Source organism: Alligator mississippiensis, chromosome 8, assembly GCF_030867095.1.
Source record: "Alligator mississippiensis isolate rAllMis1 chromosome 8, rAllMis1, whole genome shotgun sequence".
In the NCBI taxonomy this organism is placed as follows: Eukaryota; Metazoa; Chordata; order Crocodylia; family Alligatoridae; genus Alligator; species Alligator mississippiensis.
The window spans coordinates 23609682-23628099 of record NC_081831.1 but is presented as its reverse complement, the minus strand read 5'-3'; the positions used below and the strand labels follow the sequence as shown (position 1 = coordinate 23628099).

The window sequence follows — 18418 nt, the reverse complement described above, 5'->3', positions numbered from 1 at the left end:
CCCTAGCCTTCCTGATTGACACCATGCTGCTTCTGGCAAGTCTTTAAAGGAACTTCTTGGGCTCTGTGCTTCTGCCGTTGGCACCATGTGGCCTCAACCTGCCCCCTCACCCCTGCCTCATTTCACCCACTATAACATAGTGGTTAGGGGTCCCCTAGCAAATTGGGAGCAAAGCTGGCATTGTATTGGCATGTTCCCAGACCCCCAGAATTAAGTGTCACCTCCCCATCTTCCTGCTTCCTTGCTTTCTTGTTCATATCCAGCCTTACGAGCTGCAGCAACTTTGTTCCCCTGTTACCCACACATGCATATGGCCCCCTTCCCCTAAGGGTTTTCTCCAGAACTGGAGAGTTACTGGCTGAGAAGCCTGGCTTCTGGTCCTCTTGTCCCCCAGGCTGCTAATTGCTGCCTTCCTACCAAGCCCAGTTAACCCCTTCAGCCTGGCTTCCCTGTGCAGTAGCTTCTAGCTCTGCAGCTCAGCCTCCTACTCTGGCCCACCCTGCCTCCATCCTTCTCTCTGCACTCTGTGCTTCGACTCCAGGTGCCCTTCAGAGCCTCTGCTCAGACCCTCTCAGCTGCCTTGTGCCCATTCTCCTGCCTCTGTTCCTTTAAATCCAAATTTACTTCAAATTTTGCTGTCCAGTGGAAATCGGGTCTCAAATTGGGGTGACTTGGGAGGGAGCGACACCTTAACCTCAGTTTCCTTTCTGCCGTCTTGATTTCAGGGGTCCTTCCTTCCCTTCGCCAGAAAATCTGTATGAGTTAAGTTCTAGCTCTAGCCGCCTGCGCCCGTCAGTGCACTGTATTCTGTGTATGCGTGTAACATGTGTGACCTTTTTGTCATGGCTTCTGTGGCAGTAGCTACCGGAGTAGCTTTGAGAGCGAGACCCTTGAGGGAGGGTCCCAGCAACAGAGACCCATCCTGGTGTGAATTTGACCCCCTCGACCTCCTCCTCCTCTCTCGCCCACTAATCGCGGCACTAGAACTAATGCGAGCCCATGTCTCGCTTCAGTCAGATTTCCAGGCCTGAGCTCTGGTCTCTCTCGCTGCTGTCCGGTGGTTCCTGTACAAGCCATAACAATTCCCAAAAGCTGGTGTATATGTCTAACCCCTTTCTGTGTAACATGGGCTATCTGCCCCCCGCTCCCACCTGTTCCCTGCTTTGGACTGACTCCCCAATCAAACATCGCCCTGTGCAGAGTGCTGTCCCCAGTGTCTGCCTGACTAACCTGTGTGATGATACTAATGTGTAGCATTTGGCTAGAGCAACCAGAGTGCTCTGTGGGCCTGGCACCAGGGCCCTTGGGCTGGCAGCCAAGGCTTTAGTCCCAGACCTCCAGTCCCAGACCTCCATCTAACTACTGCAGTCTGGCTGGCTGCAAGACTTGGGCCTTGCTTGCCTGTTGTGGAGGGATCCCCGGCACTTTTCTGAAGCAGAGGATGTGCACAGGGGCTCCAGGTTCATTGTGACAGGCCTCAGAGCAGTCCCCTAGCATCTAGGGACTGTCATCTCTGGAATGACCAGGCATGTGTTGACACAGGGGGCTGTGATGCCTTGTAATCGGTTTCCTGTTAAGTGCTAGGCCCCTACTAGGGGAGACCGAGTTGACTGAACCTGTTAGCTGCCGGGAAGTGTGTTCTATTCCTGAGTTGCCTTGGTGAGAAGCCCTAGACTGTTAGATATTTCAGGGAGGGATCTAGCAGAAGCCAGGATTCCAGGATCAATATCCTGGGATTAAACTTGAGGGGAGATGTCACGCTATGGCCCCAATAAGGATAAATCTGATCCAAGCTGAAGGGTCCTCACTGCATCCAAAGAGCTTGTCAATAGTTTAATGGTGCTGAGGCATGCACAGGGCTCTGGGAAATGTCCTGATTGGAACAGGAAGCCATTTCTCTCCCTTTGAGAGTAACAAAGGGTCTCTCTTCCCTTTGTCCTGTCCCTCCTTCTCTTCCTTGAGATGGGTTCCCATCCCTGTCCCCTGGGAAGGGTCCCCAAGGCCACCATGGACCAAGCAAACATTTGAGCTAGATGGTGCTATCATGCTGGTGGATGTCCTCTGTGCTCCCCTCAGAGCTGGTGGAGTGCCCTCAGCATCTCTGAAGGTGGGACCTGGCTCCCTCGGAGGCTGAGAAACAAGCCACTTGCTAGCCCCTCAAAGCTATCATTTGTCATAGCGCAATCAGCTCATTTGGAGAATGGCGTTAATGACAGCTCCAGCTTCCAGCATCATCCCAGAGCATCCCCCGCAAGCTGGCTGCAATTGCCTCAAAGGCTTCAGGATATTTCCTAGCTGGTTGCTGAAGGCAATGCACATCAAGTCGCAGGCTGAGGCTTCTGGTGCTGTTGATCTCCCTAAGGGATCCTTGGCTAGGAAGCTGCTCCACAAAGACTGTTCCCCTGGAGAAATCCCTTCCTTACAGACATGGTCTCTATTGGCTTCAGCATGTGGTGATTAGGAAGCTGCCTGTGCGGGCTCTGTGGGCCTGAGCAGTACTCGGGGGCCTTCTCTGAGGCAGGCTCCATCCTCTCTCCTTGGCTCTGAGAAGACCATAACCACTTTGCCTCTTTGCCAAAAACCCTTGTGGGTGCTGTAGTGCAAGAGACTAGCTGTGGATGCTTCCCCATTCTCTCTTAACAGTTCATGGAGAAGCACCAACTTCAGGCCAGGGAGACTGATCACCAGGAGGGGCTGGAACCCCAATTTCCCCTATTAGTTTGGGACAGGAAGTGCTTTTCCCTGCATGGCTTAAGCCAGCTGCCACGCAAAGCCCAGGGCAGGGCAGGGCAGCGCATCCTCGTTGTCTGCTTGCAGTGAGGCTTTGGCAGCTGCTTCAGTGTGTTGGTGCCCTGAACCTGTCTGTTGCCATTGTGTGCTCCACACCCAGCCCTTGAGGGGAGTGGGGAGGCAACCTTGGGGTTGTTTTATCCCAGGCTTCCTAGCAACCAGTCCTAAGAGCACAGTGCAACCCATGCTGCAGCTAGAGACAAAGGTCTGGAATTGGATGGTTAAGATGCACAAGGCTCCATCCTGGCCAGCTCCAGCATTTTTCCAGCCATTCCTGGGCAGGCTGTGTCATCACAGGGAGCTGTAAAGGGGCCCTGTCCTGGAAGTAGTGACCCCTTCCTGGCTTCTCTTCACTGGGTCTCTGCCTTGCTGTCAAGTAGCACCTGGAAGGCCTTGAATTGCCCAGTCCTCTACACTCAACCACATTGTAGCAACTCTTGTTGCTCCCTGCCTGAGCTGGATTTGCAGCTCGCCTGCACTGTTTTTCTGTAGCCTTGGGAGCCTGGTGGCAGAAATGCCTCTAGGCCACAGCTAGGCCATGTATATGCTGTACAGAGGCTCCCTGAGCCTCTCTGCTCCAGGTTTCCCTCCAGTAGCCCCTTGACCTGAACAGACAGCTGGAGATGGCAGAGATGGTAATGTTTCTGGGCAGGCCTGTTCTTTTCTTAATCTCTCCTTGGATTCCTACCTGCAAAGCTGGCTGTGGTGGGGCCCAGGCTAGCATGGGGAGCTCTTTGAGATGCAAGTGCTGATTTTTTCCTCTCTCTCCTGACAGGAGCCAGGGTGGGCCTGGCCCGTGATTCCAATAGCATCTCTGTGCTAGGGGGAGCAATGCTTGACAAGCTAGTGTGGGCATTGTGGGGGCTCCCACCCTCCCTGCTTCAGGTGTCTAGCTTTGGTGGAAAGGGCATCTAGGAAATGCACGTGGGTGAGGTCTCTGGCTGCTGATGACATTAAACTCTGGTCGATCCCTACCGGGTTGCCAGAGATGGCCCCACGCTTCCTTTCCTGCTAGAGGGATCTTGCCTTCGGTAGCCGTGGCCTCACTGCCTTTCTCCGTTTTCCCACTCCTTTCATCTTTCTTCCAGGTGATCCGCAGGGGCTGGCTGACGATCAACAACATCAGCATCATGAAAGGGGGCTCTAAGGAGTATTGGTTTGTGCTGACGGCTGAGTCACTGTCCTGGTACAAAGATGAGGAGGTATGTGTCACAGTGGCTGGGCAGGCACCTCCAAAACAGGCCCTGCCATCAGAGGGGGTGGCTGTCACTCAGGCTTTGAGCTCTGCAGTTGGGGCAGGCTCTGTGGCTGTTGACTGTTGGCACTTACTGGCATCAAGACCAGCTCAGCCAGCTGCCACTGAGACCTCTGGGGTTGGATGGCAGCTTATGCCCTTGTTGCAGTGGCTTAGGATTGGGGCACCAGGATCTAAGGGCCCCTGGTTTCACATTCTTGTGTTGGGATACACCAGGGTTTTCTTCTGGAACAGGGTATGCCCATGCTCTATCCATGGCAGGATCCAGCTGAGATTCTGCCCTCCCTGCACGGATGGCATTGGCTGGTCATCTGCTATTGCCCCCTGTTTTCAAATGCACAGGGCAGGAGCTGAGGAACCCAGAGAAGCCACCCTGCCTCAAAAGCTGCTTAGCTTGGCTTTCCTCCAGCCTTAGAGGGGCACACATGTGCACTGAACTCTTGACCCCTCTCAGGCTGGCAGAGCTGGGCACATGTGCACTGAACTCTTGACCCCTCTTGTGGTGCTGCAGCTCCACTGGCCCCAAAGTAATGCCTGTGGGTGCTTGGTTGGGTTAGAGGAGCATCAGGGTCTCAAGCCAGCAGGCTCAGCTGCTCTGGACTCTGCCCCCCACCCCCTTCTAGTCATCCTCTCACATCAGTGTGTGTTTGGGACATGGGGTTGGGCACACCATTCTTTCAGCTGCTGCCGAGACTCCCCGTGCATCCCCCCAGCCAGTTAGTTCCGTGGCTCCGGAGGTCCCTTGAGAGCTTGGGTTTGTGTAAACAGCAGATAAAGAGCAGGATACTGACAAGTGGGGTCTGACAAGACCCAGCTGCCTGGGTGTAGCAGAGCCAAGGCCTGGCATGCTGGGGGTGGGGTGCAGACATGCTGTTGCTGCAGTGGGGCCAGTGGGAAATGCAGCTTGACCACCCTCGGGAATCCCAGCATCCCAGGAGTTCGGGTCTGATTTTGGCCAGGATCCCAAGGGGCTCTTGGATGTCAGGGACAGGCCCTTCCCCATCAGCAGAGCCGTAGGGTCATGGAGAGGCATAGGATCCCAGGCGCAAAGGTTGTCTTAGCTGCTTGAGCCCTGGCAGACTGGCTGCTCTATAAAACTCCTGCATATCTCAGATATCGGCATCCCAAAGCAGCTTTCCCCCCACACCCCCTGGTACTTACAAATGGGGGTGCTGCTGAGTACCTTGAGACTGGAATTTAATTAGACCTACTGTAATTCACACTATCCCTCCCCCACCCAATAATAAAGCACTGTTTTTGGGGTAAGCCCATCAAACCAGAGGGATGTACCTCAGCGCTGTGCAGTACCCAGTTCTTGCACTTACCAAGGGACGGTGGTACCTTTAGTCCTCTCCTACAGCTGGGGAAACTGAGGCACAGGGAAACACTTACCCAGCGTTACTCAGCAGGGCTGGGAGTAGAACCTGGGCCTCATGTTCTCCTCCACTGCCTGTGGCACCACCCTGAGTCACTCCGCCCCACTCTGGCCTGAGCCTCACGTTGTCCTAAGGAAGGTTTTGTTAATTCTGGGCTGGCAGGTCTTGGTGCAGACTGAACTGAATCTTCATGCCCATGGGGAAGACGCCTGCCATGGGTCTGACTGCAGACCCCTGCTCCAGACAGACAGAGCACATAACCCTTACCCAGCCCTTTTCTCAGGGCCTGATGAGGGATCTCCCAGCACCACTCCTCAGTATTTGTAGTAGACCTGCTGCCTTGAAGCTTTCCACGCTCCCACCCCCACAGTCTGAAAATGTTGTCTTCCTCCCCCACATCACTGGCCTCCCCACCAGAGGCTGGTGGGTCTGTGTGACGCCAGGGCTGGGTGGCAAGAGGCGGCGGTTGGGTGGAATGCCACGAGCCGCCCACACGCAATCTCTAGGCACCCAGCTTGGAGAAAAGGAGATGTTAGCAGAAGTTTTATTTTCTCTGAGTGGCCATACAGCTTTAGTATCTGGAGGCAGCCCCCATGCTCCCTCTGTTCGCGTCCTGGATCTTCAGTGCAAGCTGCAAAGATTGAACCTCTTCTTAGCACAGGGGCTGTAAATCTAGATCAAGACCCCCTTAATCTACCTCCTTTAAAAAAAAAAAAAAAAAAAAAAGGAAGGAAACACATTGGGCTGATCAGTTCTCCCCCACCCCTTCCCTGCCCCCTCTTCTCCCCAGCCATGGCAGCCTGTTTCCTGTGGGGAGGCCTCTCTGGGGCTGCCTGTCTGGCCCCTCTGTGGTGGGTAATGAGAACCAGCAAGCTGCAGATGAATGAGGCTCTTGTGTTCAGCAAGCAGAAATTGTGCTCCCCCAGCATGCGCGTGGCTGGCCGGCCCCCCCCCCCCCCCCCCGGTGGCATTAGAAGAGCCGCTGCCTGCAAAGAGCATCCAGAAAGCACCCAGCTGCCCACAGCCGTGGAAAAACTTCCTTGAAACCAGGTCTTGGGGGTGGGGTGAGGTGGGGGGGAAAGTGGGAAACAAAAGCAGCATACGTTTCTGTGCTCACCTCCCACCAGGGAAGCTGGGCAGCCACAAGCGCTTGGGCATCTGGCTGTGTCCAGCTGGTGGCAAACATGGAGGGAAGAGTTTGCTCCTGGGCTGGAAGCAGGGGCTGATGATAGAAGGGAGGAGGAGGAGTGAAGCCCAGCACTGCCCACCTTACCTGGGTCTCCCCAGCTGCTGCCAAGGCGTCGCTATGCCAAGCCCGATCTAACCAATGTGCAGACTACTGTACAACTTCATATGCTCCTGAACAGGTAGTCTGAACACTGGGCAGGCTGGGCTGGACTCTGCTCCCGGGCAGCCCCAGGGGTGTCTTCTCTTCCCCCCCCCTCCCTCCTCCCGGCCTCCTCCTCGGGTTTGTTAACTGGGGGAGATTCTCCTGAATGCGAGGAAGCTGCTTTGTCTCTTCTGACGTGGCAGCAACGGCGGCTGCATCCCAGCTGGAAGTGCCGTGGGCTTTTCAGGAAATGGTGCAGAGGAGTGTGGGGCGGCGGGGGCGGCCGGGAGGAGGGTTTAGGTCTGTGGCCTCCACAAAGGAGAACGTCACTCTCTCCCTCCCTCTCTTTCTGGGGCCCGCGTGAATGCAGCATCTGGAGCCAAAGTCCCTAAGCAATTCCAGATGTGGTACTCAGCAGCAGGGTGGCCCCTCAGTCCTGCTTCATCTCAACCTCCTTCCTGCCGGTTTCCTCAGCCTGGCATCCCTCCCCCCCAACCCCAGCACCCTGTTCTGAGAGGGACCAGCAGCAGGGAGGGGAAGGAGGCATCCATGCCACATGCCAGGAATGAGTGCTCCCGTTGAAAGCTGGCCCATCCGTCATCAAAGCACAGACATTACAGGCCAGAGCAGATCTACAGCTGTGCTGCAGCTGGCATTGGGCGAGGGCCTCTCAGTGCCTGGAGTGAGGGAATTGTTTTCCCAGGCAGCCACAAGGCTCCATTGTGGTGCCTTTTTGTAGACAGGAAGGACATAGGGCAGGAGGCTTGGAGGGGATGGTCCTTGAGGGCACTGGGCACAGTAGAAGCTTCACACACAAGTCCCCATGCAGCAGATGGAATTTCCAGTGGAGAGGATAGGTAACCAGATGCCAAAGATTCAACAATGCTGCTAGACAGTCTTAGAGAGCAGGTACCAGGATAGATGAACCCCTGTGGCTACCTGCTTTTGGCCATTGGTACAGAACCTGACCCCTGCAGTCAAGCTGGGTCCAAGCTGGTTTGAAGATGGGTCTAGATTGAGAATTGATGAGTTGTACTTGTACTAGCTGACAGATGTTGGATTGGGAAACTTACCTCCTGGTTCTAACACCCTGTTGACTCGTCTGCATTTCCCACCCCCACCCCCCTTTAGGAAAAGGAGAAGAAATACATGTTGCCTTTGGATAACCTGAAAATCCGGGACGTGGAGAAAGGCTTCATGTCAAACAAGCATGTCTTCGCCATCTTTAATACAGAGCAAAGGTAAAAGAAAGGGGACACACAGACCTCCTTAGGACCTTGCCTGGGGCAGCTCTTCTGATGGAGCCAGTAGTAGTAGGCATCTGTCTGTCTCACAAGACAGTAAAATTGTGCCAAGTGAGGCATCAGCTCTTTGAACATCTTTGAAAGATAAAGCAAAGCTGGAGTGATGTTTCCAGGGCTCAAAAGCCTGGGCAGTGTATATGGAGACACTGATTTTCGCATGCAGCAGTGTCCCCCTCCTGGCCTTCCTGCTTTAGTCCAGAAGAAAGGTAGGTGTCAGTACATTTGGAACCAGATTGGATGCAGGGGTGGCCAGAACAAAGGAAATTGTTTATTTGCCTATTTATTGGGGCTCTGCTCCTAGACTGGCTGCCAACCCGTGTTAAGAGCCCAGTCTACCATCATGCAGTGGACCACAGTTCCACAACCTCATGGTGGCATTTCCTCCATTAGAGGTAAGATGACTACTGTCTAAGGTGCACTTCTGCCTGAAGCCATTGGCAGTCTAGATGTTGCCAGGTTATTTATCCACTACCCAGCACCCAGGTAGAAGGTACTACCTGCAACCACCTAGCACTCAGCATTAACAGTTGCAGGTAGTACCATCTACTGTAAATCAGAGTAGCAAGCAAATGTGACCTGACTTAATGGAGTTGGTAGCCCATGGATTATTGAGCCCCTTTGCTCTCCCCTTCTGTCTCATTGGGGCCCTCCCCAGTATAGGCTGTCACCCAGAGCAGGCTGTACAGACCCCAGGCCTTCTCCTTGCCTTCACTGTCCATGCTTAACTACAGACATCAGTCTCGGTATTGGAGTTGGAAGGGGCAGCTCACCCTTCTTGGCTGTCATCAGCTTTCTGGGGAGATGCAGCCTTGTTATTGCATTGCTTCCAGTTAATTGTTGAACTGGCCATCACCTGAGAGGCCAGCTGGTCTGTCCTGAGTCCAGAGCCCTGCTTGCCTCCACTAGGAGAAGGCATCTACCTTCCTCTCTGCTCAGGGGGCTGTTCTCAAGCACGGGAAGTAGCTGTGGCCTGATGAGGAGGATTCTTTCAGCAGGAAGGGAAGGCTGCCCTGGTTTACATGGACTTTCTGAAGAGATTTCTGGCTTTGTGGCTTGAGGACTTGCACGAGTAGTGTCCTTCCTTGTAGTGCTTTGCCTCCCAAGCCAACTGGAGTAACACATGGCACTGTCTTGCTGGCTGTATCTTTGCTGCTGTGTGCTGGGGTAGGGCCAAGCTTCCCAGCCCAGCATGCCCAGTCTGGGTTCTCACTCTGTGTCTTTTTCTGGCAGGAATGTCTATAAAGATCTCCGTCAGATTGAGCTGGCCTGTGACTCCCAGGAAGACGTGGACAGCTGGAAAGCCTCCTTCCTCCGGGCCGGCGTCTACCCTGAGAAAGACCAAGTAAACGTTCATTTTGACTCCTCAATCTCTTCTGAAACAGGCCACTAAGGTTGCATGAATTTGAGGCCAGCTCAGTGGCTGCTGGTAGCAGCCTCTCGTGTCACTGGCATGCCTGTTAGAGTAGACCTTTAGCAGTTCCCTGTGGGAGGGAGTCCATAGGGCTGGGGATGGATTCTCCATCTTGCATGGCTGCAAGCAAGGACATGACACCTTGCCAAAGCATGGGACTTAGGTTCACATGTTGAATGAATCTCATCCAGTGCCAGCTGGCAAGGGCAGGGGAGCAGGAGCCTTTGGCCCAAAGGTTGGATGTGTTGCCATCCCCAACCTTGAGGGTTATCTGTAAGTGTCTGCATAGAGGCAACTGGTGAGATGATGCCTTTTGCAATGATGGGCACAAGTCTGCTCTCCCTTTGCCCATCTCCCCATGTTCGTCTGTTTGGAAGCACCTGCCCCCCCAGCCAGGAGATCCCCAAGGTAATGTGTGGCACCTTTGTATACCTGAGCAGACTGAGAACGAGGACGGCGTCCAAGAGAACACCTTCTCCATGGACCCACAGCTGGAGCGGCAGGTGGAGACCATCCGCAACCTTGTTGACTCCTATGTGGGCATCATCAATAAGTCCATCCGTGACCTCATGCCAAAGACCATAATGCACCTCATGATTAACAATGTGAGTGCCCCAGCCCTGTTGCCCAGGCCTTGCACAGCACACATGGGGTTCCTGCATTTGGGGGAGGGGGGTGCAGGGAGCATCTTGGCTGTGGGGGTTCCCCCCTAGAGCATGTGCCTACGGTGATATTCTGTGGGGGGCGATGTTAACCCTTCAGGCACCAGAGTCAGGTCTCTGCACCTGGGGCCAGAGTCCTGACGAGCCCTTGACTGTAAAGCTCCACATGATGGGGTTGATTCCTGGTTTGGTTTCAGGCTAGCAGTAGCACTAATGGGGTGACTGTAACCCAGTGTCTCTAGAGGCTTAACTGTAGACCAGTACTGGGGATAGAACCCAGGTGTCCTGGCTTCCCAGCTCCCTGGCTTCAGCCCCATTCAGTGTCACGACATCTGCACCTTCATCATCTTCTTGCTGCCCCACACAGACCAAGGACTTCATTCACTCAGAGCTGCTGGCCTACCTGTACTCGTCTGCCGACCAGAACAGCCTGATGGAGGAGTCAGCCGACCAGGCCCAGCGCAGGGATGACATGCTGCGCATGTACCATGCCCTCAAGGAGGCCTTGAATATCATTGGCGACATCAGCACCAGCACGATCTCCACACCTGTCCCACCCCCTGTGGATGATACATGGCTGCAGACCGGGAGCAGTGGGCACAGGTCTGGTTGCCTGAGGAGGCAGGGGCTAGAACAAGTGACACAGTGTACTGTGAGCTCAGTGGTGCCTGATGCCAGAGTCATGGGGGGGGTGGCTATTGCTTTGTGGCTTCCTCCCTTGAGAGACTGATGGCCTTTGGGTGCTGGGAGAGAGGGGAGCAGGGAGTCTAGTTGTGGGAGAAACAAGGCAGGATGCCCAGAATTGAGGGTTCAGAGAAGGAATCCAGTCACATGTCTGTTCCTGTGGATGCCCCTCTGGGATCTTGGGTAAGCTGCCTCACAGGGCCCATGACTCTGTGGATGAGTTCCATGGCTCCAAACTCCTTAAATGCTAGAGGCTGCAAGTGAAAGGAATGGGGAAGAATCCTGGTCAGACCCAATTCATTCTCCTTGTCAGCATCCACTCTGCTACTCTGTGACACAGGAGACTGGGCCAGATGGACTGAGGGTCTGACCCAGTAAATGGCAATGCTTGTTCTTATGTTGTTTGTGGACATGCCCAGCCTCCAGTGGGTCCAGAAGGAAACAACGGTTGGAGCCTGACTCTGGATGGGGGCAAGAGCTGGGTGGCTCTGGATGACGAATCCCTCTTGACACTCACTCTCTCTGTCTTTCCCCATAGCCCTCCGCTGCATCGCCGGCCTCTATCTGCTGTGCTGCCACCTGGCAGGCCCCCAGCTGTGAGGGGCCCAACGCCAGGGCCACCCTTAATCCCCATGCCTGCTGGGGGCCCTTCATCCTTCACTGCTCCCCCTATACCCTCACGGCCCGGACCTCAGAACGTATTTGCTGCTAACAATGACCCCTTCTCAGCCCCTCCTCAGATCCCATCGCGGCCGGCACGCATCCCCCCTGGCATCCCACCTGGCGTGCCCAGGTAAGAGCATGGCACTCGCAGTGACTGCTGCTCCTCCCAGTCAGCAGCCACAAGTAGATAAGGGGGAAGCAGCATCCTGCCATGGTGGTAGTGTGGGTCCCCATGTCAGGCCTGGTTCTGGGTCATATCATCCCCATGGCAGTTGCTGGGCTGTATCTAAACTACAGGCCCAGAAGTGTTTCCATACAGTAGGGGAACCCTGAAGGCACCTATCTGGTCTCAAGGCAGAATCCCTGAAGGGGCTTGCTCCCCTGGTCAGCCTTGGAGGTGACAGCAGATAGGGGCTCCTCTCTTCCTGCCACCAGCCTGCTGGGCTGGGTGTCAGGCCTCTGCTGGCAGAGAGGAAACATCCTGTAGAGTGGGAGCCTACAGCGTGTTCACAGGTAGCACATGGCAGGGGCCAGTTTGCCAAGCTGCCCACTCCATTGTCCAGCGTGAAGGCACTGGTAGTGCAAAGGCTTCTTGCTTTGCTTGCCCTCTTGGGGAGCAGTGGGCTGGAGTGCCCTGACCCTCCACCCTTGGGAGGCAGTGTAGCATAGTGGTATGAACCCTGGGTTCCCTGCTCTGTCAGGCTGTTCTCCTCCTGCCCTGTACAGTCAGATGGCTGTGTTGAGCATGAAAGCACCATGGGAGCTGAGGGGAAGGCAGCCGGCACTGCCAAGGAGGGTGGGGGGATTCTTGGGGGCAGGCATCGTGGTGCCCTCCCACACCCTGTCAGCTGACTCCCTCCTTCCTGAATGCTTATGCCTTTGTTCCCATGTCTCATTCTCTCTGCAGCAGAAGACCCCCCGCGGCACCGAACCGGCCAACCATTATCCGCCCGGCCGAGCCCTCCCTGCTAGACTAACTCTCTGGGGGGGCGTGTCCAAGCGACTCCGTGTGCCTGGTGTGGCTTCCCCCCCACATACACATCTGCCACTTTCATTTGCCATTAGGGGAGTGGGGAGGGGAAACTCAGTTTAATCCATGTTACAAAGGTTACCACCATGATTGAGCCACAGCTGGTTCTTATACCCACAGCAGTGCCAGCCTCCCTCTCCTGGGTGAGAGCGCAGGCATGGCAGGTGTTGGTTGTACATACTGATTGCACCAGTTTGGGATGGGCTCTGTGCTCCTGGTCCTGCCTCCCCTCCTCTCTCCCCATCTCTCTGCTGTTCCTACACTAGGAAATGGGCAATTGGCATTAATGATGTGGGGGGGGGAATCTGCCAGCCCCCCACGGCAGATCCCTCACAATAGGATGGATCCACTCCGCGCCCTGGCGTGGAACAAGCAGTGGAGCCTCCTGTTTGTCTCTTTGGGTTGAATATTGCACTTTGTTGGAGTGGAGGGAACCACATATTTGACAACCCCACCCCCCTCTGGCCTCAGGGTTGCCTGAATGTGTGGGACATTGAGAGGAGAGCTCTGAACTGGGGACTGTCTCCTTGCCTTTGCCATGTGCAGAATCTCTTTCCGCTGCCTCTTGGGCAGATCAGATTGATCTCCGGCTTCCTCTTCCCTCCTGACACCCAGAATTTTTTTTGTATTGTTTAATATATTCTATATGAAACTGATTTCCACCCCACCCTGCCCTAAACCCAATTTTTTTTTTTTTTTTTGGCTAAACTGATCATAGTCTATATTTCAGTTTTATAGCTTTGAGGAAAATTTATATATGGAGGATGGGACTGCAAATAGCCGTGTTGCTAATAAATCTAATTCACCGCAAACGGGGGCAGATGATCCAGGCTAGTCCTTTTGGCTGGAGGCACCAGTCAGCAGGGAAACCTCAGGTATTTCTCAAGGGGTAACAGGGTTTGGAGGGAGCTATTAAAGCAGCACTGTGCTGTATGCAGCATTCATAACCTTTGGTAATAACCAGCTATATCTGAAGCGGGTTTGAGTCCCACACAGGTCAGGAGAGGAGAAGGGAGAGCCAGGATCTGGGAGGCAGGGATTCGTATCTCAGTTGTCTTCCCAACCCACTGGGGCAGCTTATGCTTCTGGGAGAGCTCCCTGTGTCCCTAGGCACCACTACGGCAGCTTAGCTGGTGTCCATGGAGGAGCAGAGAGAGCTGTCAGAGCCCTAGTATGTCCTGTGGCTGGGAGCAAAGCACGTAACTGCCAGCAGGGGCTGACTCCAAGCAAAGGTTCACATGGCCATGGTGTGACACAGCATCCAAGAGAGGCTGCATGCCCCATGAGGAGATCATTGCCACTCCGCTGGGAGGAGGCTGCTTGCAGGGGACTTGTTTCGCCATTACAAAGGGTGCTCGGGAGAGCCCATGTGCCTCTAGTCCCCATATCCCCTGCATCCCCTGCTCCTGTAACTTAGCCTGCAGTGCCTTCTCAGCTGTCTCAGCAACATGCCTGGCTGTGGTCAACACAGAGGTTATACATACTGTTAGAGATAGTCTGATGTGGAAAAACTCCTATCCCCTGGGTGGCTTCTAGCTCAACCCCTGCTGTAAGCAAACCACTAAGGGTGGCACTAGGTGCCTATCTCTCTGTGCCCACAGGGTCTGGATCAGGTCGATGCCTACCTGCCTTAAACACCCTTTTGTGTTAATGTTACCATAGCAGCCTGGTTCCTTTCTGCCTCCTGGCAAGGAAGGGCTCCAACTTGGGACGTAGGCAGCAGTTAATAACTCCTCAGGATACCACGCTGTGGCCACTGTGCCAGGGGACAGAGGGTGCCAAGGGCTGGGTGACAAACCACACCCCCTCTGCCCCCTCCTTGCAAGCCATTGGCTGGTGTAACTTGGGTCTGACAGCTGGGATGGTGTTGGTGCCCCCCATCCCTGGAGCTATAGCAAGGTCTCGCTAGCTTGGAAGGCAAGGCCGTTTCCTCCCTGCTACCATCAGCTCTGATCTCTCAGCCTTTCCATGGTGCTATGGCTATTCTTGTGGCCTTCCCAGAGCTGCCCAAAGGCCCAGCTTGGGGTTGTTTGTTTTGGTTTTTGTTTTGTTTTGTTTTGTTTTGTTTTTTGTTTGGTTTTTTTTTTTGCCTCTACAAAATGCAGCTGACTGTGCCTCCTGCTGGTGCTCACTGCTGTTAGCACTTGCAACACAGGACCCAGGACTTGCCCCTTCTCTCTCCTACTCCTTGGTTTGCCAATGTGTAAGTGCCTCTGTTCTGTATCCTATTAATAAACTAAAAAGAAAAAAAATAAAGGGAAAATTCTGCTGGTGAAGGTTTCTGGACCTGTGGTGTTTCTGTCTCCTCGTACCTTCCTGTCTCCTCTTGTCTGTTCCTTAAGTATCTGGATGCTGTTGGGTTGGAGAGAGCTTTGCACTGCTTGTATGCCCAGTAGGATGCCTCTGAGAGCTAGGAACTCTATTCAACTGCCAGGCTGAGCCCTCTTGAAACTGCTTTCCTTGCAAGAGGGAGGAATTTTTACCCTTAAGTGCCAGAGTCCCCGATCCAGGGCTGGGACTCTTGGGCTGAGTGACTTAAAAGCACAATTTGGGCTTTCTGCCCCGTACTGTCAGAGCCCCTTCTCCCTCATCAGCCCCAACAACTCTCCATCCACAGCAGCCAACCAGCTGTGGCTGTGGGTGGCTTCAGCTGTGTTTATGGGAAGATTTGGCTCGGTTGCTTCTTCAGCCAGGCCCTGATGAAGCTGCCTGCTCCCCTGGTGCAGTGGCTGACAAAGCTTCTGGCCTTGCCAGTCCCTTGAAACAAGACCAGTGAAAGGCAGCGCTACTTGTCATTCTGCAGGTGACAAGGCCTATCTTACTTTCACACCCACAGCCAGCTCTTGCTGACGTGTGGGAGGCCAGGACCCAGCTTTGGCCCTAGGCATGGTGGTTCTTGCACAGAGTGAGGGTGATGGACCACCCCAGAGCCAAGCAGGGAAGGAAACAAAAACAAGGGTCTTCACTGGACCACTCGTCTCAGCACCTTGCTTCTGCTCTTCTCAGCCTTTCCCCTGAGCTGCTCCTCATCCCTTTCCCTATGCTCCTTACCTGCTGCCAGCTGAAAGTAGATGCTGTTCTTTAGGGATCTTTTCTGCTTTCTCCTGTTGCCAGATCTCAGCTCTGAGGCTGAAGAGAATCCAAGACCTGTTTTGCTCCCATTTCTGTGTCCCACCTCCAGCCAGGGTTGGGCTGTGAGCTGCTGTGGCAGAAGCAAGGTCATGCCCTGTCCCCAAAGCAGTTGCATGTTATGCTCTAAAACATCTGACTTCCATGATGTGGCCCTGTGAAGGTGCCATACCCCACAGAACAACAGAAGCCCCGGCCTTCCTGCTGAACCCCACGGGTGCTGGCAGTGGGAGGCTGTGCTAACCATTAAAGACAGTGCTGGAAAAAACATGCCCGTTGCCCTCCATCAGCTCCCCCTTGCATGGATGACCTGCCCCATTGATTTCACAGGGTTAAAAGTTTAGGCTGAGATCTTCCTGAAATCACAGCCTTTGCTTGGAGTGTTGTGGCCGTCTATGTAGAAGTGTGAGGGAGGAAATCAGGTGTGAAGTTTAAGTCTGGAAGAGGTGATTAGATTGTCTTTTCTGATGTGGTTGAGGGGCCAGAGAGACTTACCTCTGTTGATCTGAGTAATGGTTTTCTCTAGATGAGCCAAAGCATCCAGCTTTCCATCTGAAGACTACCAACGATGGAGAACCCACCACTGTCTTTAGGAGTCAGCTTTAAAGACTCCCAGGCTCTCCACAAAATGTGCGGGTATTTCTAATCTGGCTCTAACTTCCACTAATTGGAAAACTGTTCTGTGGTAACTCCCTCCAGGCCCAGCATCTTGGACGCCCTGAATCAAGACTGACAGACTGGGCAGTGGTGTGCATAGTTCTGCTACAACAGATGGAGAAGTGACTCCATCTACTGTTGAATGGGTTGGGGTAGAGCACAATTACTGGTTCCATCCTTTCTCCAGCCCTGAACTTTTCTCCCGTTGGTTGCCATAGCCTTACCTGCCCAAGTGCTGCTGTGATGGTTAATTGATCCTTGCAAGTGCATCAGTTGCTATTGATCACAGGGGTTAAGGCTACGGCCTCTAAATCAGACCTTCTTGGACCTTTTAATGCTGGAGACTACAAGTGAGAGAGGAACAGTGGAAAAAGTCCAGGTCAGACCCAGTTCACTCTCCCTTTCAGCATCTCTCTGTGACAGGAGACTGGGTGAGGTGGACCTAGGGGCTGACCCAGTAAATGGCAGTTGTGTTATGTATGGGCAGGCAGACAAATCAGTTTGATTGATGTTGAAGGGTGTATGAAATAAATTGAAGGGATTATCTTTGACTGAAGGAACCACAGGATGAGGGGAGCAGTAGGAGCAGGACATGTTTTGAGGGGGTGATGGAGAAGTAGCAGCTGATTCCTTCTGGTTGGTATGAATGAGTGAGGCTTTGCCTGGCTCAGTGTAGCCCCTTGAGCTCTGTGGGAACCATTGGCTCCAGCTTTGCCAGACAGGACCTTGAGTCACAGAGCCCGTGTGCTGCCATGAGGCTTGTCAGCTTTGGGCCACTGTTTCCATGCTGTGGCAAGAACTGGGCAAATGCCGCTTGTGAAGGTGATTGCAGCAGGGAGCTGTTTGTGGCAAGATGTGGGGTGGGCAGCTTCAAATTTTGGATCTAAGCCATTGCTTGTGTCCTGCACAGGGTTAGCCAGACAGGCTCCTTCCCCTCCCATGCAGAGGCTGTTCTGCTCTAGCAGCTCTCACTGCTTTGCCAGCCATGGTCTCCTTCCTGTCTCCTGACCCCCAATAACTGTAGCCTGAATGCATTTAAATGCCACATTCTCTCTCTCTCTCTCTCTCTCTGTCCTCTTGTGACCAGGCGACCAGCTCCATCTGCTCCCTCCCGGCCTTTCTCCTGAGGAGCTGCCTCTCCCGAAAACCATCTCCATTGAGCCAGTTGCTCCTAACCCATGGTAACTTTCCTCGTGATTTCTGCCTGGTCTTTCTGTTGATACCAGCCAAGCTCCAGCCAGAGGAGAGACTTGATCACCACCTCCCGTTCTGCAGAGGTTCAGAGGGGATGTCATGTGGGCTCTGCAGCATCTCTTATGCTAACTGCAGATGATCCATGCACCAGAGCTCTGGGGAATGGGATGGGGGCAACAGTGGCGGGGGCTGTATGAATGCATTTGGCATCAAGCAACTCCCCTCCAAGGAATTCTTTAAGGAGGGAGAGAGCACATTGCGATCCTCCATGAAGAGAACTCTGCCAGGCCTAGGAACAGCCAGGATCTCCAAGTCAGACTTGGCATGGCTGGGACGATGGATCAGGTTGCTTTCTTCTTACCTCAATCGTTGTATATATTCTAATGGATAAACAGTGCTCCTGCCTCAGGCTGGCTCCAGCTCACGTGGCTCGTTGCCTTCTTAAAATCGCCATCTCCATGGGGGGGGGGGGGTGTTCAGCCCCAGACCCCCTCAACTCGAGGACACAACTTTTTTGCATTGACCTGAAGGAAACCTTTTGGCCCCAGCAGGTTTCTTCTTCCTGTTCTGGCTGGAATGATGTACAGGCCCCTTCTCCTAGCCCAGTCCCCGCCCAATGCCTGAGAACTTCTCTCTGTGGGCTGACCTCCCGCGTTTGTTCTCTGCACAGACCAACATTCACTCACCATGCACTGCTTCCGTGGTAGTTGATGTTATCATGGTGTTATGATGTTATCCTTGGACGAGGGAGTCAAATGTACTCTGTCCAAGTTTGCAGATGACACAAAGCTATGGGGAGAAGTGGACACGCCGGAGGGAAGGGAACAGCTAAAGGCAGACCTGGATAGGTTGGACAAGTGGGCAGAAAACAACAGGATGCAGTTCGACAAGGAGAAATGCAAAGTGCTGCACCTAGGGAGGAAAAATGTCCAG

At 53.9% G+C, this 18418-nt stretch overlaps 1 protein-coding gene and 1 long non-coding RNA gene across 16 annotated transcripts in view; one reads left to right on the top strand and one right to left on the bottom strand.

The window, feature by feature from the left end:
* DNM2 (dynamin 2) overlaps positions 1–17904 on the top strand; it is a 52805-nt gene extending 34901 nt beyond the window's left edge. For 4 of the 13 annotated variants that reach the window (XM_006265581.4, XM_006265582.4, XM_006265579.4 and 1 more), the window contains 7 exons: positions 3879–3992; positions 7883–7992; positions 9286–9397; positions 9907–10071; positions 10496–10731; positions 11351–11605; positions 12383–14781. In XM_006265581.4, the coding sequence (XP_006265643.1) occupies positions 3879–3992; positions 7883–7992; positions 9286–9397; positions 9907–10071; positions 10496–10731; positions 11351–11605; positions 12383–12452 (1062 nt within the window). In that variant the 3' untranslated portion in view covers positions 12453–14781. Of the gene's footprint in view, positions 1–725; positions 756–3878; positions 3993–7882; positions 7993–9285; positions 9398–9903; positions 10072–10495; positions 10732–11350; positions 11606–12382; positions 14782–17378 lie in introns of those variants that run through there. The other 9 variants (XM_059732350.1, XM_059732348.1, XM_014606261.3 and 6 more) reach the window with 7 other exon arrangements.
* On the bottom strand, positions 5951–7001 carry LOC109282849 (uncharacterized). 3 transcript variants are annotated; one of them, XR_002089875.2, is made up of 2 exons: positions 6525–7001; positions 5951–6052 (listed from the first exon to the last, which is right to left on the bottom strand). It is a non-coding gene; the product is annotated as an uncharacterized LOC109282849 (long non-coding RNA). The 3 variants fall into 3 exon arrangements; XR_002089873.2 differs by having other exon boundaries at positions 5951–6121; positions 6539–7001; XR_002089874.2 differs by having other exon boundaries at positions 6539–7001.
* Positions 17905–18418: the final 514 nt, after the last annotated feature.